At 44.6% G+C, this 24,812-nt stretch overlaps 1 protein-coding gene across 8 annotated transcripts in view; it reads right to left on the bottom strand.

The window, feature by feature from the left end:
* Positions 1-24,812, bottom strand: part of SCAPER (S-phase cyclin A associated protein in the ER) — a 215,371-nt gene that overhangs the window by 77,951 nt on the left and 112,608 nt on the right. For all 8 annotated transcript variants that reach the window (XM_083630088.1, XM_083630090.1, XM_083630089.1 and 5 more), the window contains one exon: positions 11,599-11,714. In XM_083630088.1, the coding sequence (XP_083486214.1) occupies positions 11,599-11,714 (116 nt within the window). The remainder of the gene's footprint in view (positions 1-11,598; positions 11,715-24,812) is intronic.

The raw sequence follows: 24,812 nt of genomic DNA, 5'->3' as shown, positions 1-24,812 counted from the left end.
CCACAGTCGGTTCCCAGATAAACCAAAACCACCAGCGCGATTCTGGGAGGAGTAATTTGGAACCACAGACGACGAGGAGGACTTTGTGGGTTTTCCTGCCTCCGAAGAGGAGGGAGGAGAAGTGTCGGAGGGGGAGGAATCAGACTGGGAGGCCCACCAGAGATCAGAGCGGGTGGGAAGCGGGTTTTGAATCCTCTGAGGATGGCGACAGCTCCTTCCGGGGATTCCCTGCATCGTCGGCCGAGGACAGGGACGAAGTTGGATCAGAAGGTCGGGCCGGGGGTGGAGGGGGTTCTGGGGGGGAGATGGATGTCAGGGAACTGCCATTGGAACTAGAGGAGGCAAGGCTCCACAGCGATGCTGGAGAAGGGCCAAGCAGGGAGAGAGGGGGTTCTCCGGCCGGGGAAGAAAATCAGCGTAACACCAAGGATAGAGGGGGGCCGATGGGGGAAGCGGAGAGGAGGCTCCAGGACTCCTCGCAGGAGACCAGCGAGGAGAGCACGGGTCCTCCGCTGCCCACACCCACCCTGCGCAGAAGACTTCCGCGCAGGGAGAGTAGGCGGCGACTTGGCGTCAAATAATTTCTTTGCTGGAAGAGGTTCAAGAAACGCCCACTGACGGATTCTGCTAGCGACTGAACAGCCACGGAGATAATGGCTGTCCAGACAGAAAAGGTTTAACCAGGCAACCTAGCCCAGAGCGGCGGTAACTTACGCACAAGCAACCCCTAAAACCATTACAGCAATCCGTCAGTCCCTGAAGTTGCTTGTGCGCAGCGACAGCCGGGGGAGCATAATGAGTCAAACCGGAGAAGCCGGCGCCACGAAGCGAGCAGCTGGAGTGCAAAATCTGGTGGAGAGGAACCAAGATTTGGAACAGCATGTGGCTCTGCTGATGGCGCGGCTGGACGAACGGCGGGCTCAGGATACCAAGGTCAGCCCCAACCCTATCGCAAGGAAGGTACCGGGACTGGTACACAAGTTTGGGGGAAGCCCCAGGACTACAACGCGTTCCGAACGGAAATAGAGTACGCTTTGGAACTGCAGCATGATGACTTTGCGGATGATGGGGAGAGGGTGGCCTATATTGTTGGGCATCTACAGGATGGGGCCCGGGAATGGATCAGGCCCCTAATGGCAACGCAAAATGCCGCCTTGAAGGACCTTAGGAAATTTTTTCAGGCGATGAATGCAATGTATTCCAGTGAAGTGGAGCAAAATGTGGTTCGACGGGAATTGATGGGGTGCAAGCAGGGGAGCCAATCAGTTAGAGACTACTGGTCGCGTTTTGCGATGTTAATCCACCGGCTTGGGTGGGATCTGGACGCTGAACCCATTCAGATGTTGTTTGAGAAGGGGTTGTCCCCAAAGGTCAAGGATGAGCTTTCCCGCGCGCCCCGCCCGCAGTCGATGGATCAGCTGACCAAGGCTGTGCTTGCAATTGGCATAAGACAGGAAGCGCGGGCTCAGGAGAAGCGCGAAGGGAGAGGGGAATGTTGCCATGACTACCGCATTCCTGAAATACCGAGGCAGCCTTCCCAGCCGGCTGAGCCAATGGAAATAGATGGAGAGCGCGTGCGCGAGGTTTCAAACTCCACTGAAGGGCGCAAGAGGGAGGGAAAGGATTGGAAAACCAACAAGACGTGTTTCCTCTGCCAACGGCCAGGACATTTTGCCAGGGTCCGCCCTCAAAGAAAGGCCTGGCAAGGGATGGTGGGAGCTGCTGGCTGTGAGGGGGAGGGGGAAACGGAGCAAGCTCAGGGAAACGGCCACGCTTGGCTGCCAATCAGCGGGGGCAGCAGCCAAGCCAACAACCAATAGAAGTGCCCCAACCAGACCCTCCCAAGGCAGCTATAGCCATAGAAGTGGTGCTAGAAGTCCCAAATGGGCACCCAGTCAAGGTGAAGGGGCTGCTGGATTCAGGCAGTTCCTGCAATTTCTTCAGCAAGAACTTCGCTCTAGAGCACCAACTCCACCTGCTGCCTCTGGAGTTTCCCTTGCAAGTGACAACCATCGATGGCAGGGAACTTCTGGGAGGGGAGGGGATGCACCAGACCCCACCAATGAGAATGAGGGTTTCCAGGCACACAGAGACCATTGCCTTTCACGTAGCCACACTGGCAGGACCCCCAATAATACTGGGGATGAGCTGGCTGTCACTGCATGATCCAGTAGTGGCATGGCATCAGCGGTCAGTCACCTTTGGGTCATCTTACTGCTTGGAACACTGTCTGGGGGGGGGAGAGAACCCAAGGATGCCCGTGGCCAGGGTGGCTGGGATGGCTGTGGAGCCAAAAGGGGAGGTGCCACCACAATATGCTGACCTGCAGGAGGTCTTCAGCGAGAAGGAGGCGGATAGACTACCCCCCCATAGGCCCTTTGACTGCCAAATCAACTTACTCCCAGGGGCTCAGCTGCCGGTGGGTAAGCTGTACGCCATGTCAACCGGGAAATGCAGGAGCAAAACTACACGGTGTATGACCGCGAACCGGTATGTGCCGGGAGAGGAGAACGTTAGAGCCGATGCTCTCTCCCGGAAGCCGGAGTACATGGAAGGAGAGGGACCGCCGGAAGTCCGACACGTGTTCCCCGAGGACAGATGGGTGTGTGGGGGAGTGTTGGTTGGGAAACGAGAACTGGCCGGTCTTACCAGAGACGACGAGTTCGCCCAAACTAAAATCAGGGAACTACGGGAAGGAAGGGAAAACCCTGGAGAGTTTGAGGAAAAGGAAGGCGTACTGTACTATAAGGGAGCGCTGTACGTACCGGGGGAGACCTTGAGGGGAAGGGTACTCAAACAACTCCACGACAACCGAACAGTGGGGCACTTTGGTCAGCATAAGACCATGCTGCTTGTCACCAGGCAGTTCTGGTGGCCAAGGGTAAGGGAAGATGTACGGGAGTACGTACGGGGGTGCGACCGCTGCCAGAGGGCAAAGGGGGAGAGGGTGGCCCCTGCAGGGTTACTGGAACCCTTACCCACGCCGGGAAGACCCTGGGAGGTGGTGTCCATAGATTTTATGACAGATTTGCCCAAATCAAGGGGGAAGACAGCAGACATGGTAGTAGTCGATCTACTGACAAAAATGTGCCATTTCATAGCTTGCTCACATGCGGTGACGGCAGAGGAAACAGCCAGATTGTTTGTGGATCACATCTTCAGGCTGCATGCAGCTCCCTCAAGGGTCTTCTCAGATCGCGGGAAACAATTTACTTCAAGGTTCTGGAGGAAGCTCATGAGTTTGCTCCTCTAGTTTGCTCCTCTAGTTCCGATGGCAGTTCCCTGACAGAAACCCTATCAAGAGCAGGCAGTCTTCCACCTATCTGGTCTAGGGAACCATCCACTAACATTGCCTCTGTCTTATCTGGACTGAGCTTCAGTTTATTGGATTTAGTTAATTGGGGCATTTCCTGTTTCCCCTGCCCAGCATCACACACCTCAAAGCATATCCAGCATGCAAAGAGCTTATTATAATAGTTGAATGTAATATGATTGGTGGCTGCTTTGTCTTAGGTTCCCTAAATCAGCTTGAACCCTACAATCTGTCTACCTCTGAAGCATGGTTGTGCTTTTCTAGTAAATCCCTCCTATTTTTCCTAAGATTTGGCTGCAAGAAACTATGTACAACTTGATTCACAGCATGTTTACATGTACTTTGTCATGCAATGGTAAAAAATAGGTGCACTGTATACTGGGATGCACCAGAGCTCCATAGCAGAGCACATGCTTTTCAGGCAGAGGGTTTCCTGGCTGATCCCGGGCATCTTCCCCTATAGGGACCAGGCTGCAGGCGATGGGGAAAGATTTCTGTCTGAGACTCTGCAGAGCCACTGCCGGTCTGGGCAGACAACCCTGGGAAGGACAAATGAACAGTCTGACCTGGCTTGTGACAGTTTCCTACGTTCCTATTATATTTTAAAAGAAAGATTTATAATGAAATTATAACTTGATGTCTGGCAGAACAAGATGTTCTTCTCTACCTGCCAAGCCAGAGTAGCACTGCTAAAGCTTTGTTGTTTAGTCGTGTCCGACTCTTCGTGACCCCATGAACCAGAGCACGCCAGGCTCTGAAGCTACATCAGTGCAACTCCTCTACCTGCCACAGGTGATGGCCCAGACACATGGATAAGCTACTGTTTTCCACATGCCTCAGATCAGCAACTTGTGTGAAGCCCAGCACATTTATCATCTACATATTTTCTCAAGTCAAAGGAAACGGGGGGGGGGGGGAGAGAAAAAGTTAGAATTGGAAACGTCATAGAATTTACTATGGTTTTTCAAATTTTAAGTCTGGCTATGGCCCAGTTTGCACATCATGGAAAACCATAGTTAATGGTTTGCTGTGAACATGGAGGTTTGCACTTTCCTTAGCATGAGCAACAAATCATGATCCTTAGCTTAGTGTTAGGCCAAAACCATGGATCACTGTTTGTTTTGCTCCAACTACAACTACTAAGTCAAGAACAAGACTTGGAAACACATCATGATTTGGAGTGAATCAAGCAATTATCCTCAGTTTGGATATAATGCTAGGCAGTGATCATGGTTTGTCACTCCTGCTCATGCCAGGGGAGGAGGGAAGTGGATGCAACATGTGTTCATGGTAAACCATCAACTATGGCTTACTGTAACATGTGAATGCACCCAAAAGCTCCAAAATGCAAAATCATGAAAATATTTTAGGGATTTGTAGCCGGTCTTCCTACAAAAATCTTACATTAGGTAATAAATGCAAGTATTCCATTTCTTAAAAGTGAATTTCCAAGCCATGCAGCTACAGAGAAAAGGTTTGAATCTTTAGTACTGTACCTTGAAAACAACAATAAAAAACAATAGAGTGCTTCTGTTTGCCCACACTTGCATGCATATATGCACACTCATACACTCTCTCAAACCTCAGATTTAACTGCCTAACATGAGATAGATAGATAGATAGATAGATAGATTATAGAAATCTGTATGATTTATATGAAGGTTGATTCTATTTTCCAACTTCCAATGAAAATGAAATATTTGGAGGTGATGAAGTGATTAAGCACTCTAGCAAGCTGAAATATTTCCATAGCTTAACTACTCTAATCTGTCATTTTATTAGCTATTAGAGACATAGGCCAGGATCCAAATAATTACTAGTTTGTTTTGGAGAAAAACTTGACACAGGTAGAAAAAGAAAGGTTTCAGAATGAGACAGGGTTGACTGTGGTTAAAAAAGTGAAATACTTGGGTATAAATATGACAGCTAAAAATGTGAATCTGTTTAAAGATAATTATGAAAAAACTTGGAGAGAAGTGAAAAAAGATTTGGAGATTTGGTCCAATTTAAAGCTTTCCTTGTTAGGCCGAATTGCAGTTATAAAAATGAATGTATTGCCAAGAATGTTGTTTTTGTTCCAAGCATTGCAAATAATGGATAAAATGGATTGTTTCAAGAAGTGGCAAAAAGACATATCTAAATTTGTCTGGCAGGGCAAAAAGCCCAGAATTAAATTTAAGATATTAACGGATTCAAAGGAAAGAGGGGGGTTTGCCCTGCCAGACTTTAAATTGTACTATGAAGCGGCAGCTTTCTGCTGGCTGAAAGAATGGCTGCTTCTTGAAAACACAGACATTTTGGATTTGGAAGGTTTTGACAATATTTTTGGGTGGCATGCATATTTGTGGTATGACAAGGTTAAAGCACACAAAAGTTTTAAAAACCATATTGTCAGAAAAGCACTATTAAATGTCTGGGTTAGATATAAAGACTTGCTGGAAAACAAAACTCCAAGGTGGCTGTCGCCAATGGAAGCTAAGGCAGTCAAAAAGTTAAATATGGAGTCCAAGTGGCCAAGATACTGGGAAATTTTGGAAAAGGAAGGGGACAAACTGAGATTGCAGAGTTTTGAGAAATTAAAAGGGAAGGTGAGAGATTGGTTGCACTATCATCAAATAAATGAAGCGTTTAAACTGGACAGTAAAATTGGCTTCCAGGTGGAAAAATCAAAATTGGAGACAGAACTGTTAGAACCCAGTACTAAGAACTTGTCAAAAATGTACAATTTGCTGCTGAAATGGAATACACAAGATGAAATGGTCAAATCAGCCATGATTAAATGGGCTCAGGACATTGGTCATAATATTTTGTTTGCTGATTGGGAAAAGTTGTGGACCACCGGGATGAAATTTACGGCATGTAATGCCTTAAGAGAAAATATTATGAAAATGATATACAGGTGGTACATAACCCCAGTCAAGCTTGCAAAGATTTACCATTTGCCTGACAATAAATGTTGGAAATGTAAAGAAACTGAAGGTACATTTTTTCATCTTTGGTGGACTTGCCCGAAGATTAAGGCATTCTGGGAAATGATCTATAATGAACTTAAAAAGGTATTTAAATATACTTTCTCCAAGAAACCAGAGGCCTTTCTCTTGGGTATTGTCGGCCAAGGGGTGTTAAAGACGGATATAACTTTCTTTATGTATGCTACAACAGCAGCTAGAATACTTATTGCGAAGTACTGGAAGACGCAAGAGTTACCCACACTGGAAGAATGGCAGATGAAGGTGATAGACTACATGGGCTTGGCAGAAATGACGAGCAGAATCCGAAACCAGGGAAGAGAAGCAGCGCAAGAAGAATGGAAAAAATTTAAGGACTATTTAAAGAAATATTACAAAGTTAATGAAAGTTAGAATGATGTTGGACTGGAAAGTAAATGGTTACTATTAGCAATGGTTAAGACAAGGAGAATAAGGAAGATTAGTTTAAATTTAAATTAAAATAAGGGAAGATTTGCTGAGTAATCGATAAGAATTTGGAATACAGAAAAGGGAGGCATGAGGAAGTCGGGGAAAAAAGGTACAAGAAATTAGGATAAGAAATGGTACATGTTTTTTGTTTTGTTTTTGTCTTTGTATGTTTATGTATGTTATGTTTATATGGAAAAAATTCTTGAATAAAAATATTTAAAAAAAAAAAAAAATTACTAGTTTGTGTGTCCAATTAGGATGTGGACCTGCATTGTTTCATACAGTCCTAGCCACACATGGCAACCTCTTACTTGGGTTTTCAAAAGCAGTTGGGGATACAGCACATTGGCTTGCTGTTCAAGGGTGGAAAGAAGCCCTTTGGAGCATGTAAAGAAGCTGCCTCTCGGGGTGACAGCCATTTTTCTACAGCAAACACTATCGATTATAAATCTGTGTATGAGTTAACTTAACCACCTGACTTTTGTGTTTTTAGCAGGAAGCACCACAAGTCTTTCTTGCAGCTGCTTCTCTCTCTCTCTCTCTCTCTCTCTCTCTCTCTCTCTCTCTCTCTGTGTGTGTGTGTGTGTGTGAGAGAGAGAGAGAGAGAGAGAGAGAGAGAGAGAGAGAGAGAGAGAAATATATATATGTTGCCTGGAACTATATGGCGGAAAGGTGGCCTATAAATGCAATAAGTAAATAATCTGCATCCACTTCTCTTTGCTGTGTTGTTTCCCCTGTGTTGAATTTTAGATTGTAAACTCCTTGGGGCAAGGACCTGTCTTTCTGCTTATATTAAATTGCTATAAGCCACCCTGAGTAGTGCATAGGCACCAGAAGCACAGGATAAAATGTCTATCTAAATGTATTACTCCTAACCAAATCACAATTCTGCACCAGATATCGCAACGTTTATCATACAGGTATACACAAACACATGTCAAGCACACTCAGTAGCAAATCTGAGCAATTTATGAAGCAGCTATGTGAATCCTCTTCTTACATTCATTTGTAGGTTTTGATATGCAGGTCTTATTGACTTTCTGCACATGCCTCTAATAAAACTGTTCATCTCTATGGCTCATAATATTAAATGTATCATCTATTTTGTAAGATTGAATGTTTTATTAGAGGGCAGTAAGGGAACCAACCCTCATCTTTCATGAACAAATGCAACTTTTTTCATAGCACTGTCTACCCTGCTGATCTAATAATACCAGCAAATCCAAAACAAAAGGCATACCGTTAAACCTTTGCTAAAATAAAGCTTTATCTTGTAGACATTGGATTAAGGTTCTGAGCTGCCCCATGCTGCCAGGATTTTGGGGAAAGAGATGAGGATAACAGTGCATATAATCTCCTCACATCCACCCCAAGGGAGACATAAACAGGTATGTTATTAAAATACCACTGGGGCCTTTTATTTTCTCTTTTTTAAAAGGATAATGTGTAACAACAACAAAGAAACCGGAATGAAACCAAAAGAAACAACTAATATCAGGAAAGATTGTATGGGATACACTGCTGGGAAACACAGAGTTGTCTTGCTGACAACCTTCCCAAAAAGAGAGTTGGCCCTGCAGGCTATTTTTCTAGCACCGCAGAAGTGTTGCCCAGGCGAAACGTTTGCTTCATGTTCCTCCCTCCAGAGCAGATTTCGCTTGAGAAATCCACCTGCCTTCTTTTCTTCCTCTTGGCCCTCCAGCCACCACTATCCAGAGGCCTGGCAGGGCTAGCAGTATAAAGACACCTTCAGATGTAAGAGCTGCTTAGAAACAATAATTTCACAAGGAGCGGCCCCAGGCTGAGGTGGGAGGAATACCTTTCAATGGAATAGATTTGGGAAGCGTCGGACCTCTGCCATACAACCCCACACTAGGCCAAGTTCCTTTGCCTGCTATTCCTCTCCTACCAACACCTCACCGCCTCCCTGGTCCTAAGCCACGCCGGCAAGTTGTCTGGAGCTCTCATTCAGTCTTGGTCCTTTCCTTTCTTCAGCTCCACCCAAGGGGTGCTGGGGGTTCACGTGTCACCACCAGCAGCATGAGAACCCCGAGGCGTCCCATGATGCTTACGGAACAATTTGTGGCAGCCTTCCATTAGCTCCGAAGGGTTCCTCAGCACCCAAATGCTGCCCTCATATAACCCGACACTTCTTTCTCCATGGCACGTCACAGTATCTCTAAACTGGTGTTTTTAAATCATTGCGTAAACTGCATAAGCATATCATCTCTATCATATTTTCTTGGAACGTCAATGTAATTTATGACTGAAAAGTTTCTCTGAAGGGCCTCATCTAAGGTTCTTATTCTAAGTTGTTTGCTTTAAATATAAATCTGCCAGTTCTGTGTTAATACTTGGCAGACAAAAGCTTACCCTCAGTTATATAACAACATGGACAAGATGTTTGGCATTTGCCTATTGCTCTTGGTAACCATATTGGAAATGCCTCTGATGATTTTTAGAAAGTTGTCTAATGGAAGCTCCTCTGTAGAACAGTCCATCTACAGCAGAGAATGTGGAAGAGACTAACCTTAACTAATACTGGCCTGGTTCACCTACAGTGCTAAGACAAACTATGGCTGAGAGAGCGAGAGCGTGCGCGCCTGTGGATACTACGCTGCTTCCCTCCTACTCCAGCCCCAGCTCCACTGCATTATCTGGAGCTCTGTCATGGTTTGGTTTAGTGTTATGTGTCAACTTGGGCTCATGTTTTGTCTCCCCAAAACAAACTGCAAGCAGAAGATGAACAACCAACCTCAGTTACAGCTTGCGAGACAAACGACAAGCCTGGGTTTGTAAATAAGTCTAAGCCAAACCATGGCTTAGCTCCAGGCAGCACAGCTGGAGGAGGGAGCAGGGAGTGTAGCCACCACAATTTTTGCTCTCGGTACCCCCACATTAACATATGCTCATTGAGTCATAGTTTTGTTTCAGTTTGTGTGCAAACTGAGCACTACAGTGGTGCCTCGCAAGACGAAATTAATTCGTTCTGCGAGTCTTCTCGTCTTGCGATGTTTTTCGTCTTGCGGAGCACGGTCAGTCGCAACTGCACCTCTTCAAGCGGTTTTTTTAAAAAAAGGAAACAAACTCGCAAGACGTTTTCGTCTTGCGAAGCAAGCCCATAGGGAAAATAGTCTTGGGAAGCAACTCAAAAAACGAAAAACTCTTTCGTCTTGCGAGTTTTTCGTCTTCCGAGGCATTTGTCTTGCGAAGGTACCACTATAGTCACAAAGGAGTTTTTCCATTCACGCTACCATTTGTCCCTCCTTAAGTATTAGGCTGTTTTCTCTTCCTGACACAAGCACAACACACACCCAGAGCACTGCTCTGTTGCAATGGCAGGGAAAAGATAGGTAGGAAATTGCTGCCTGTACCTTTACAAACTATTTGAATTTTCAGGTACTTCTGAAATGACCTCTGGTGTCTCATGACTGCTGAAATCTAGAGGATCATCATATACAATAAACATGTCATATTGACCCTAAAATCAGTAACTACAATGACTGTGAGATGTATAACGTTCTGCACTTGTCTGGATACCATGTAGGCTTCTACTGGAATTACATAGGATCCTTCCTTTTATGATTAGTTCTTTTGAAGCCCTGAAATTAGTATTTGCCAAGGTTTATCTGTGATTAACTGTATGCCTGTCCTGAACCTGCAATTGGAATCACTGCCAAAGGTACCATAGAAATCCAGCAACCCTCACAAAAGGCTCTATTCACACAACTTGGAAAGCAGTTCAGCATTCATTAGGAACTTCCTTCTTTTAAGTTCCACGTTTCTCTCATGTGCCTTCCCTCTCCTTTTTGCTGCTCATTTCCTACATACCCTCAGCCTAGATGCCAGTTTCCCCCATCAGTAGAAATGGGAGGAAAACTTGCCTGCAAAGTTTGCATGTGTCCTCCCTCTTTTCTTCCTTCTTCAATGGAAGGGACAGGAGGATGAGGTAGCACTAAAATGGAGTATGGCTGGGGAGTGCAGCGGGGTGACATGAGACTTGCATATACACAACAATCTGGTAGACTGGAGGTAACCAAAAATAATTTGCAAAGGTATTCAAAACCTGTAGGGTTTCAAAACCTTTGCCCAACACAAAATTATTTCAATGAGTCCTCTAGTTTCAAAAGAATCATTTCAAAATTACAGATCACAAGTAGCACAAAGCTTCTGCAACAGATCCCACCAACATAAATAATCAAAGTCAAAAGCCTGTGCATGATGGCTTCTCAGTTCCGGGGCGGGGGGGGGGGGGGACATGTGATGCACCGGCAGAACAGTTTTTCAACCGGTGCTGAGGAAGTCACTTCAGCTGCCAAGTGGCTCCATGTGGGCACAAAATGGAACCTATGGCAAGCTGGCACCTACCATAGATTTGGGGCAGCATCTTCCTATGCTCTTGACTGACAAGATAACTTTCTCTGTACAAATACACAACAACTGCAAGTCCAAGCATGTGAAAATATACTCAAAGCCATCTAAAATAATTTTAATATTTTAGTAATTTTAGAAGGGTTGCCTGTGTTATCATCTAGTTTCATCTAGTATTTTATCTATCAGCAGTTTCATTGTATTTCTGTGTTTTCATTGTAAGCTGCATTGAAAGAGTCTCAAAAGGTGGCATATAAACATTTTAAATAAATACATAGCTTAAAAACTTGCTCTGGCGTCAGGCCCTGCCTTGCACAAAGGATTTCAAAAGCAGGACACAGCCATATAAAACCCTCTGCAAACCAACTATCATTTACAGATCAATAAACAGGAAGGCCAGATAGAACAAGAGCCAGAAAAATAGTTCTAGCCACCAATGATGCCATTAATTTACTGACCGTGAAAAAAAGGCAAGGGAAAAAACATCCTACTCACTTCAGAGGGATTCGTGAAACTGCATTCACATTGGCCGAAGTTGTCACAACTTGAAGGACTTGTTCCAGAGCTGTAAATCCCCCTGCCACGTGAAATGCAACCTGATCTGCTGTATTCTGCGTTGAAAACATAAAAAGTAAGAGTAATTAGTCCAAGTATTTTACTGATTTATCAGGCAATGTTTTGTCTGACTGCACAAGTTTACTGTTCAAACTCTTGTACACATTCAAATGCAGCAAACCTTTGAGAACTAGGCATGAACGGATCAGGCCAGAAGAGGCCTATCTAGACCAGTATCCTGTTCCCACTGGGGCCACCCAGATGCCCCTGTGGAAAACCCACAAGCAGGACCAGAGCACAAGAGCCCTCTCCCTCCTGTGGTTTCCAGAAGCCTTGCTGCCTCCTTTCCAGGAGTGATCAACATCCCTCTCCTCCTCCGTCAATCTGTCTAATCCTCTTTCTTGGTTGGTGGCCATCACTGCCTTCCGTGAGAGCATGTTTCTTCAATGCCTGGTCATGATGCATGTGTGCCTGGTTAAAATGTTGACTACAAATGGTTCAGCCAAGCATCAAGCTTTCCATTGAGCTAGTGGGGTTCTTTGACTTCCAGGTATTGGATCCTCCATGCCACTGAAGTCCTTTCAGTTTCAAAAGAAGTTTGCCAAAAGACATAGGAGGCAGCTATTTGAGCAAGGTAAACCAATCCTTTTGGTGTGCAGAACCTGTCACAGAGTTCTTTGGGTCTTAGCCAGATAACCGGGGGAAAGAAAAAGAAACACCTCTTGCTTTGACTATATTTTGGAGAAACCTTGGCAACCACAAGTGGGAACTACCTATAATCAATTCTATTGTGAATGAGCAAACACACGAACCAAGCCATGCAAAGCAAAAGGACCTTATTACTGCCCCCCCCCACAATGATTCATGCTCTTTGCTTTAGGGATTGTTTGCTTTTGGTTATGCCAAGTCTGCGCACAGAATGTATGAACTTGGGTGACATTTGGGCAATTTGACCAGGACACAGAGAACTACACAGCTAGTTCCACATGCTCAAAGGGAGGAGGGACCACACAGGGGAGGTGCCGCAGTGCAGCGGAAGAGTACATGCTTTGTGTGCGGAAGGTCACAAGTTCAATTCCTGACATCTCCAGCTAAAAAGAAAAGAGATCCATGTGGAAAAGACCTCTGCATCCAACTTTTGCCACAGCTGGAACATCCAGCAGCTGAATACCGACAGAAATTGGTATTCATGGAGACATGGGCTTGCAAGCAAGATGAGGAGAGCTGTTTAGCTAGGGGAAAAGACTAGAGCACTGGAGCCTAAGAAGAAGAACTATCTGAAAGACTGACAAGGCAAGCAACAGGAAGCTCGTTAGGAAAAGCACGGTGCCAGCACTAGCCTGACAGCAAGAGAGAGTTCTTAGAGTCGACCTTTCAACCCCAGCTTCCTTCTAACCAGAAGAAGTCCTGATCCTGAAAGCACTTGGGTTGGAGTCTCTGTCAGAAGCAGAGCTGTGGGGAGAAAGACTTCACCCTGCAATGAAAACACCTTTGAGTTCGCCACTGTCCAAGGTGTGACCACAGGCAGAAATGGCCATGTGTCACAAATCTAAACTTGGGGCGTATATCCAAATCTCTGGATTCAAGGGGGTCTCATTGTTTCTTCCTGCTCTGGAGGCTAGGACTTGAAAAAAAGGCTTCAAGTTACCAGAAAGGAGATTCCAACTAAACATCAGGAAGAACTTTCTGTCAGTAAGAGCTGCTGGACAGTGGGAGTCTACTTCCTTGTAAGTTTTTAAGCAGGGATTGGATGGGCATCTGTTATGGATGCTTTAGCTGAGATTCCTGCATTTCAGGGGATTGGACTAGATGACCCTTGGATCCCTTCCAACTACAATTATATTATTATTCTAATTACCATTTTGTTCATCCCCTCTCAGATCCGGCTCCATCAATGTGCATCCCCATGATTAGTCTGACCAAAGGCCACATGGCTCTTCCTCTCCAAGAACTGAGGCTGTAATATCTGAATTTGCTTATTTTCCTTTTCCCTACTTGTCCTTTTTCATATTTTTTTAAATTGAATTACTACCAGTTATTTTAAACTGTGAAATGCTATGAGTGCTTTTGCAGATAGGAAATATATATATGGAAGGAAAGAAAATAGCAGGCCCAAACAGACAAAGCTCTTTGTATTCATATATGTATACTATATTTAAAACACCCTTTAAAAAACTATTTGGTTCAGATTTGATTAGACACAGAAGAAAGCCTGCACCTTGACCGTGTGGCTTCTTTATTTCTCTACCTGACAACACCTTAATGGATCTGAATCTGCTATGACTTTAGTGGCAGCTGATAGGATTACAGGCTCCCTTCCAATACTACAGCTCAGCTACATGCCAGCAAAAATGACAGCCTAAACCTGAATTACACAGACTGGGAACCCATCCAATTATTAACTAAAGTAACTGTTATTACCTAACCTAATCAAAGGAGAAGCAGCTGTTAATCTTTGGTGGCCCATAGAGCAGTGGCGGTCAGGCTGGATGAACTGTCTTTGTACTTGACTCTCCCGCAGACAATAATTATGTCCTTTGTGATCAAGGCCCAGGTGGGGGTGGGGAGAAGAGCTTCCTTGGCTGTAGGCAAAGGCAGCAGATGGGGAACAAGGCTCTGCACATTCATTTACAAGGCAGAGGTGGGTGTCTGGGTCTGGAATCTGTAGGATTGGAAAAGCTGAAAATTAGCTGGCTAACTACTTCGTTATTTTAAAAATCCTTATGTTTCCTTTAAAAATGTTCCACAGACTCTTCCGCAGCCAAATTACAAACGTCAGGTGCCTTTACCAATCTGTTAAAGCTCATAAATGGTTTTAACTGGTTTATTATCATCACAACCACCACCAGGCTTTAAACTTTTATAATCATAGGATGTTGACCTATCTATTAAATATGTAGGCAGATGGAAATTAAGTACTTGCAAGCAAAAAAAAACACCCTTATTTTGTTTTTAGAAGATGCACATGTATCTTTTTTACAATCATCCTCTTAAATGAGGCATCCCCTCATCTCCCTCATCTCTCCTACAGGACGGAATGCCTCTTCTAAGAGCCTACTTGCCATGTTAGCCTTTGGACAAACATACTGAAAATAGCATAATAATAATAATAATAATAATAATAATAATAATAATAATATGTTAACAGATTAATTAGAATGCCTGTTTATTCATGTTGGGATTTTGCCTACGTGCTTTGATCCAGCTTTCTCACAGAAGCAATTAGTGAGTTGGCGGAAGGCCAGGAAGTCTGAGCAGAGAAGTTTTTCTGCCTGGTGATATGGGAACCTTGGATACAATTTTGCTCTTGGTCGAGGTCACCCATATAGGCATAATGACTCATGACTTCTCTGGCTGGTCTGTTGGTGTGTGTAGGAGAGGCTTGGAGTCAGCTGAAGTTGAGTTCAGTGTGAGAGAAAGTTAAGATCCATGTCTGTATCTTGTATATCCAGTGGTACCTCGGGTTAAGAACTTAATTCGTTCTGGAGGTCCGTTCTTAACCTGAAACTGTTCTTAACCTGAAGCACCACTTTAGCTAATGGGGCCTCCTGCTGCTGCTGTGCCGCCATGCGATTTCTGTTCTCATCCTGAAGCAAAGTTCTTAACCCGAGGTACTATTTCTGGGTTAGCGGAGTCTGTAACCTGAAGCGTCTGTAACCCGAGGTACCACTGTAGTAACTTGTGAGTCTACTGTAAATAATAAACCTCTAAGTAACCAAGTTACTAATGAGCAGCATTTTGTTCCTGGTCATCCTGTCAGCTTCCAACAAGATACTTCCAGAAAGTCTGCGTATACTCTGCAATATTCAACAATTCAATCAAAAGGTTTTAAATGGTTACTCTAATTGATGAATACTGTAAATCTATTAAATGTCACAACCCTAATTCTTACTATATTGTTTTACAATCAGCTGTGGAGCAAGCTGGTCGGGGGCCTGGGGTGGTGCGCGTGCCCTGTGCCCAGGGGCAGGGCCAGCCGGGCAGGACGCTCTGTGGGGCCTCCGGAGTCTGCCTGCCTCCGCCCACTCAGCCGCCCCACAGCTGGGAGGGGGGAGGCAGCTGGCGGACTGTTTGGGCAGCGCAGAGCCTGCAGGAGCCCAAGCCACCGTGTCACTCCCAGGAAAGACGTCTGGCTGGGGTGTGCTGCAGGCCCCGCGGTGAGTGCCGCCCGGCATTTTGTCACCCCCCTCAGTGGGTACACTCGGGGCGCCCCGCCCCCACCTCACCCCCCTTCCTCCGCCCCTGTTTACAATCACAAGCATGTGTGAATCTGTCAGAACTGTGTCAAAGATATTTGGTGAAGAAAACTCTGGCATGCTCCTCAACCTGAGAGAGGCATAGAGACATTCCTCCTGACTCCTCAATAGCAGCCTACCACTTACCTAAATAGCCTGGGTGAAATCCTATTGGTCCTTCTAGCACCATTGCGCTGGTGAAAGTGTCTGCTTGAAGAGGTGGACAGGAAGAGGCTTTTTATGATTTCCCCTCTGCCAGGCAACCACTACAGTTTCCCAAAAACCTGTTTGAATGCTTTTTCTTGGGGGGAGGGTTTACTGGTGGGAGGAGGAAATTGGCAAAAATTGTCTCCCTCACCTTTAATCATCCATTAGCACACACCTCTGATTGGATAAAAAAAACCTTGATCTTCAAAATGGCAGCAATTGCCTACAAATCACAGGAAGGATCAAACTGCAAAACTGAAAGCAATTTGAACCCAGCTTCAAAATGAAGGTACAATGAGGGTACAAATTGTTTTACACTGAGAGAAAGTACTAAGGTTGTTCTTATCAGCTCTGCATTTATGGAAGTGCTGAAGTCACATTCAAGGGAGGCTTTGTGGCTCTACACAGCAAATAGATGTAGCTCAGTGCATCTCGTTTGCATGCAGAACATCCCAGATCGAACCCACCATCAATTCCAGGCAGGGCTAGGAAAGTCTCCTCTTGGGAACCAGAGAACTGCTTGTGCAGATGGACCAATGGTCTAACTTGGTACAAGTGTCACAGTTTAATTGTTTTAAAAGTTGCCCTTCTTGGTAAATGCCATTGGCCAACTAAGACACTAAAGGTTATAGGGATGCATATTCCAAGCTGCACCTTAAGCCTGTTTCTACATCTGAGTCGGTTTGTGAGGACCTCGTTTTCACTGAAAAGGTAAAAAAGAAAAGAAAAAAGGGGGGCTCTTGGCATAGGCCATGATATTAAAGGTCACACCATGAAAATCAATGCATAAAATGGCCCAAAATAACTTTTATTAACTACTTGGGTCTTATTAAGAGCCTAAAAGAAATGACTGAATAGTAAAGGTAAAGGGACCCCTGACCATTAGGTCCAGTCGTGACTGACTCTGGGGCTGCGGCACTCATCTCGCTTTATTGGCCAAGGGAGCCGTCGTACAGCTTCCGGGTCATGTGGCCAGCATGACTAAGCCGCTTCTGGAAAACCAGAGTAGCGCACGGAAACACCCTTTACCTTCCCACCAGAGCGGTACCTATTTATCTACTTGCACTTTGATGTGCTTTCGAACTGCTAGGTTGGCAGGAGCTGGGACCGAGCAACGGGAGCTCACCCCATTGCGGGGATTCAAACCGCCGACCTTCTGATCAGCAAGCCCAAGAGGCTCAGTGGTTTAGACCACAGCGCCATCCGCGTCCCCGACTGAATAGTACCCTTGTAGAAACAGTGGGAACCTGTTGCTACTTTCAAAACACAGTAAAGAAAATATTTAATTGCAGTGACGCAATTTCCCCAATCCATAAAATCAATACATTTGACAAAAAGCTAATACTGATTTGTTCATTAGTAATCTTCAGTATACATTAGATTTATAGCAATAAGTACAATCAAATTTACTTGGCTTCTTCATAAAGCTTTCCAGCAATGCTTGTCTTCCTGCCACTTGATCCAAAAGGCAGCTCTTTAAACTCCTTGGGTGGAAGATTCCTTCATGGGTCCCTTTGGATCCAATCTTCTGTGTATTCTGAGATCTATGCACTTATGAACTCATTGGGTGTGAATACCTTCAGCCACATCGGAACACAATAAATTACTATCTGAAATCTACCCCTTACCCTCAAAGTGGTATAAAACCTCAAAGTGTTTAAAGCCACAATGTATTGATAACTGTCATTGGAAGCAACCTTGTTTTATTTTATTAAAATTATATCACACCTCTTTTCCAAGGAATTCAAGGTGGCAAACACGGTTCTCTTCCTTCCCATTTTATCTTCATAACAACCCTGTGAAGTAAATTAGGCTGAGGAAGTATGGCTCTCTCACCAAGGTCACCTGATGAGTTTCATGGTTGAGCAGGAATTTCAACCCTGGTCTCTCAAGTAATATAGAAATATAGGGCTATTCTAAGTTCTTTACAAAGTTCCGCTCTTCATCTAGCATAGAAAAAAGGTAAGGTAAAGGACCCCTGGATGGTTAAGTCCAGTCAAAGGCGACTATGGGGTGCAGTACTCATTTTGCTTTCAGGCTGCAGGAGCTGGCGTTTGTCCGCAGACAGCTTTCCGGGTCATGCGGCCAACATGGCTAAACCGATATGGAAAGCTACAAATTCCCTCTCCCTCATTTAAGCAATAAAGCTTCTGAAATTTCTTTCAGAAAGGAGTTTGATTACCATGCAAGCTATTTCAGTAGAAATTGCAACCTCATTTAGATCCCAGTAACAGTTCCTTAGTGTAACAGTGACTGGAAAGAAAGTTTAACATGCAGTCATCTGGCCTGTGGGACGTTTGCTAAGGCAGGTAGAAGCTATTGGCAAGGCGAGTTTAGCCTGGGTGTGAAAACCCTACCCAGTCCTTACTTAATACAGTAGACAGTAGGAGGTGCTGTGATCATACTGGGGATAAATGTCTTCAAAGTCTAATTTACTGGTTTAGGGTATATGGGAATCCTTTGAATCTGTATTGAGGTTTATAAAGAGTAATTATGTTCTCTTACCTGTGACTACAAAGTTACTATTTTAATAGGGATGGGGCTTTTATTTGTGTGGGGGGGGGGTTGTAATAATTGTCTTACTTTGAGAACTAGTAGTTTTAACTTGTATTTGTATTTTTACCTTACTTTTTTATATTAGTTAAGTTATTTTCTTTTAAGGGGGGAGGACAGGGCTGACTGGGAGTGGGAGCCAGCCAACAGAATGGCTGGGGCAGGATGCACCAGGGGTGGGTGGGTGTGTTTCAGTGAGCACAGTAAGGCACGTACTAAACACAGGTTTCCCTGCTAGAACTGCAAGACGTATACCACTGCTGACCTAAAAGCACAAGAAAGGTTGGCTCCAATATGCTCAAAATCCTATAAATAAGAAACAGAAGTTTTGGGAAGGGGTTGAATAATAGTGAGTCTGGAGAAGCCACTAGAAGTTGCAATTTCAGTTGAATTTGGGGGAACCACCTGAAGCATCAGTTGTGTTGAGCTATTTCAATTGCTTTTGTTTGATTTGCTCATTTCAAACAGTTGAAAGTCTGTAAATTTTGATAATAAACCTGATTTGCAATGGGGCATAGCTGTCAACATTTTCCTTTTCTTGCGAGGAATCCTATTCGGAATGAGGGAATTTCCCTTTAAAAAAGGGAAACGTTGACAGCTATGCAATGGGGGCTGAATAATTTCGATTGCAACTCTCTCTGTATTCCTATGGTGTGAAGGCTCTGGGATTATTCTTGGCAGGGGTCCGAGACTAGCAGCATCCCCATCACCACAGGCACACAAGACGAATTATTCAGTTTCTGTGCCAAGAAAAAACTTAAATTCTCTGCAAAAAACAAATGACGTAAACTGGTGTATATTCAGAGATGCTTATTTTTTTAAAAAATAGAGAAAGGTCAATTGGCAAACTTTTTTGCTGAAATTATTTGAATCTTGGCAGAATTTGCAATTCATTCCTACTGCCCACTCTCCAGAGTGCTATTTTTTATTCATTCAAAGCATTTATACCTTCCCCTTTAGCCAGAAAGGCTCTCAAAGTGGCTTAGAAGCAATGAAAGCAGCAAACCCCCCCCCCAAAAAATCAGGCTTACATTCTAAAAATACCTGACATGAAAGGGGAAGGGAGGGGGAGGGGGAGGGGAGGGGAGGAAAGAGGGGAAGCAAACTCAGGCACCCAATTATCAATATTAATTACTGATTTCTTAACATGAATTACAGTGGTACCTCGGGTTACATACGTTTCAGGTTACATACGCTTCAGGTTACAGACTCCGCTAACCCAGAAATAGTGCTTCGGGTTAAGAACTTTGCTTCAGGATGAGAACAGAAATCGTGCTGCGGTGGTGCGGCGGCAGCAGGAGGCCCCAATAGCTAAAGTGGTGCTTCAGGTTAAGAACAGTTTCAGGTTAAGTACGGACCTCCGGAATGAATTAAGTACTTAACCTGAGGTACCACTGTACTACAAATGACACAGGAGCCATTTCATCAATGAAAGAGATGGGACACTAAGGCCTCTCCAGCTGTTCTCCCTAAAAACTTCTCTCTTCCAGCTGGTCATCACAAGAATGGAAAAAATAGTGCAATCAGAGGAATTTGAGCAGAGGCCTTTGAGGATGTTTGTCTCCTGTAAAGGGACCCCTGACCGCTAAGTCCAGTCGTGGACGACTCTGGGGTTGCGGCGCTCATCTCGCTTTACTGGCCGAGGGAGGTCATGTGGCCAGCATGACTAAGCCGCTTCTGGCGAACCAGAGCAGCGCACGGAAATGCCGTTTACCTTCCCACCAGAGCGGTACCTATTTATCTACTTGACGTGCTTTTGAACTGCTAGGTTGGCAGGACCAGGGACCAAGCAACGGGAGCTCACCCCTCACGGGGATTCGAACCGCCGACCTTCTGATCAGCAAGTCCTAGGCTCTGTGGTTTAACTCACAGTGCCACCCACGTCCCTGTTTGTCTCCTGTACTGTTTGCCTATTTTTCAAATGCAAGCCTGCTTAATAACGTGGGCCTTACTTGTGAATAGATATGTAAGGGATTAATCTTCACTGAAGTTGCTGGAACTTGTTTTTTCAGTAAAAGTATGCCTAGGAATAGATTAAAAAGTTTACTTTTTATTCATACGTTACACTGAATACTGAGCATACACTAGAAGACTCCCATTTTCAGCTGTTGTGATTTCAAGCCCAGTCAAAGACAGCACCATATTCCTGCCAGCACTGCTCCCTCTAGTGGCCAAGTTGAGGCATCTGTACCACCCCCACCCCCCCCCTCTGTGTGTGTGTGTGTGTGTGTGTGTGTGTGTGTGTTTAAAGGAAAAAAACAAACAGCAGGACATTTATGCACCAATACAGTGTTACAACAGAGCTTCCTGGAGAAAAAGAGTTTCAACCTCCCCATAAATAAAAACCAAATTGGTGTTCAGATTAGGCAAGATCTATGATGCTACAAAATGCATGCTGGGCCAGTTTGCTGGGTCTTCTGATGTGGGGTGTGGGGGCTGTACAATGGAAGCTACTGGTTGACACAAGTAAGGCCACATTCCTGCCCCCTGAACACAGGCACTGAGTTGCACCCAAATTTTTTTTTGGGGGGGTGACGTCATGAATGCAGTGTACGTGACACCCCATGCATTACGCGTTGCATGTGTGACCTTCGCCTGCCATGCTGACGCTGCACAGTCTGGGGCGGCATCCCTTCAGGCCTCCTGGCCCCATCCTTGTGGACATGGGGGGTGCTGTAGAGGTTTCTGCCCCATGGAGATGGTGCACCTGCCCTGAACTGTTGCAGAAGAGGAAGATTCTTCCTCCCAAGAAACGTGGAAGGAGGAGAGGAAATAAGAAGCGACAACACGAACCCACGAAATATTTGTGCAAAAAAACTCAGGAAAAAGTGGTGTCCCCAAAGCAGCGTGAATGAATATTGGTGGCCCTCCAGATGCTAGGGATCATTAGGAAAGGAACTGAATATAAAACGGTCAATATCATCATGCCATTTTACAATTCTATGGTGCAACCACATTTGGAGTACTGTGCAGTTTTGGTAGAGTTGGAAAAGGTTCAGAAAAGGGCAACCAAAATGTTCAAGCAGATCAAGTGACTCCTTTATGAAGAAAGCTTTTTATAGTTTAGAGAAGTGGCAAGTAGGAGGTGACATGATAGAAGTTTATAAAATTAAGCATGTCATGGAGAGAGGGGGCAGAGACAGGCTTTTTTCCCTCCTTAGAACTTGGGAAATCCAATGAAGCTGAATGTTGGAAAGACAGATAAAAATACGTCTTCAAACAGCATACAGGTGACCTATGGAACTCACCCCCACAGGAGACAGTGATGGCCACCAACTTGGGAGGTTTAAAAAGAGGACTGGACAAATTCATCTATCAAGATGACTTATCAATGGCTACTAGCCCTGATGGCTGTGCTCTGGCTCCATAGTCCAAGGCAGCAATGCTTCTGAATGTCAGTTGCTGGAGGCAACAGGAAGAGAGAGGCTTTTGTGCTTGAATCCTGCTTGCAGGTTTCCAGCAGGTATCTGGTTGGTCCCTGGGAGAACAGGATGCCGGGTGAGATGAGAAAGGGGCCTTATGTTCTTGCCTCAGAGGTCTTTCCCCACCCAACTACTGGAGATCCCTCAAGTGGAGATGCTGCCGCTTCCAGAAGGCACCTCACCACCCGCTGTAACTGCAAAGAGAAGGGGCAGTTCCAAAGCCTTCCACCCTTGTGCATCTTTTTGACCTCCATCCTGTACTCAGTTTTGAAACTGTTGCTAGCAGATGTTAATTTTTTATGTGTATATCGGGGTGGAAACTTCTGGACCCCCAACTGTTTGATGAAAAACTCCCATAATTCCTCCCCCCTGGGCATGCTTGCTTGGGCGCATAGGACTAGAAGTCCAAAAACATCTGAAGTGCCGCTGGTTCCCCATCCTTGATTTAAAGAACTTATAAACCATCTACCATTCACTGCAGTGTACCAAAAAATAAAAGAGAGAAATAAATAAAAACAAAACACAATGTTTAAAAATCACAATCCATTAAAAAAATGCTAATTTCATCTGTAAAACCAACAGAAAGAATGCTGCCCCTTTTCACACTTAGTATAAAAAAGAAAATGCATCTCTAAAGAAATTGCAGGAACTCCTAAGAGTTCCAGATCCTATAAAAATCTACTGATATGGTGATTTTGCTTCAACTCTTAGATGTATATTTTTAAAAGAAACTTTCAGTGTATCCCCCTTCGCCTCGAAGCTTCAGATGGGACAGCCATGGCAGCAATGAGCCACTTGCTACGGTCCTGACAATGTGCAGATTCTAGAGTAAATAACCAAGCCGGACTCTGCACCGCTGAGGCCAACCATTCCCGACTGTCTCTCCACTGTGATAAACACTGTCTGCCCACAGTCCCTTGTATTTGAAAGTTACGACAAACATTGGACTGAAATGTAAATATCTGACATCATGACTGGTGAAGCAATGGACGGCAAATTTATCTAAAAAACAGAATGAAACCCCAAAATGTTGTTTGACGCCTTGTTTTCTTTAAGAAAGCCAACCTTAGTGGTCACTAAGGGAGCACTCGGAGGAGGTCAGGAGTGTTGTGCTTTGTTCTTAAAAAAATACACACAGCAAGTGAAGTTGCTGAATGATATAGACTAAAGACATTTTAAAGCTAAAGAAGCGAGGACTCCTACAGCAATGCTGAAGTCAAGATATGGTATTAAAATGGCATCATGTTTCTCTGCCAAATGAGAAATGCCCTGGAAGTGGGAAAGGAGAAAACAAAACTTTCCACCTTTGATCCATGCTGCTTTCATATGGGTTCACCCGTAAATTGTACCATCTTGTTTTTGCACCCATCTTCTTAAGAAAAGACATATTCACTGGAAAACTCCATATAAAATATTATTTCAACGTATTTTCTCTTAAAATATGCATTGAGTGAATGTGTTCTCTCTCAAATATTGCACCTTTAAACATACTTTGATATTTATTTCTGTTTTTGGACTGAGAAAGGGGGTTGATATGTCTGGGAAAAGCGAAAGCCAGAGAATAAACAAGTTCCAATCTGCAAATCAGTCGAGGAGGCTCAGATCAGGTCAGTTTGCATTAAATTTTGCAAAGCTCAAATCCAAAAAGCAGCCCCAGGTGGAAGAGGTAAGGACTCTAAACTATTTTTGCAGGGATCGAGAACTGTTGGACTCCAACTCCCATCATCCCTAACCCCCAGGCCATGCTGGCTGGGGCTGATGGGAGCTGAAGTCCAACAGGGTCAAGAGAGCCAAAGGTTCCTCATTCCTGGTCTACAAACAACAGTAGACACATACAAACCCGTCTTTTTATTAAGAGGATACTCAAAGCAGCTAACAAAACTAAAACCAAACAATCGAAAAAGCCATGTCATCAAAGCATAGCACATCAACACATTAAGCATAAGACAGCAGACAACTGAAAACTCTCAATCAGTAAGAGGGACAAGAAATCAAGAAAGAGCGACACTGAAGGCCAAAATATTTCCTAAATATAAGACTTTGCTTGGCAGCAAAAGGACAAGAAAGAGGTGAGTGAGTCTCTTCAGGAAGAAAGCTCCACTGTTGGGTGCAGCCACTGAGAAGGCTCTCTCTCATGTCCCAGCCAAACAGGTACAACTGGGAGGAGGACTTCTTTGAAAGATCTCAAAACCTGGACAGCTCATACAGAGGAAGACAGCCCCAATATTTCCATGTTTTTTAAATCAAGGGGTGCAGCATGTCCGCTCCTTTATATTCTCTACACGTACGATTGTGTCGCTGCTCACCCTAGTAATAGGGTTGTCAAATTTGCAGATGACACAACCGTGATTGGGCTCATCCCTGAAAGGGAGGGTGAAACGGACTATAGAGATGAGGTGGAGCGGCTGACAGAGTGGTGCAGAGCTAACAACTTGCTCATAAATACAAGGAAGACAAAGGAGCTTGTGGTGGACTTCAGGAGACAGAAGAGCAATATCCAGCCACTTTTGATTGATGGGGTCTGTGTGGAGAGGGTAACAACGTTCAGATTTTTGGGCATTGAATTACAAGAGGATCTGTCCTGGAGTGTCAACACAAGGGGGCTTGTGAAGAAGGCGCAGCAGAGACTGTACTTTTTGAGAATTCTAAGGAAAAACCATCTTCCGCAGAAACTGCTGCTTGCCTTCTATCACTGTGCCATTGAGAGCGTGCTCACTTATGGCTTATGTGTGTGGTA

The sequence above is a fragment of the Podarcis filfolensis genome, assembly GCF_964270895.1.
Source record: "Podarcis filfolensis genome assembly, chromosome: 9".
NCBI classification, from domain to species: Eukaryota; Metazoa; Chordata; class Lepidosauria; order Squamata; family Lacertidae; genus Podarcis; species Podarcis filfolensis.
Note: the sequence above shows the minus strand (reverse complement) of the source record. Positions and strands in the feature narration are given on the sequence as shown.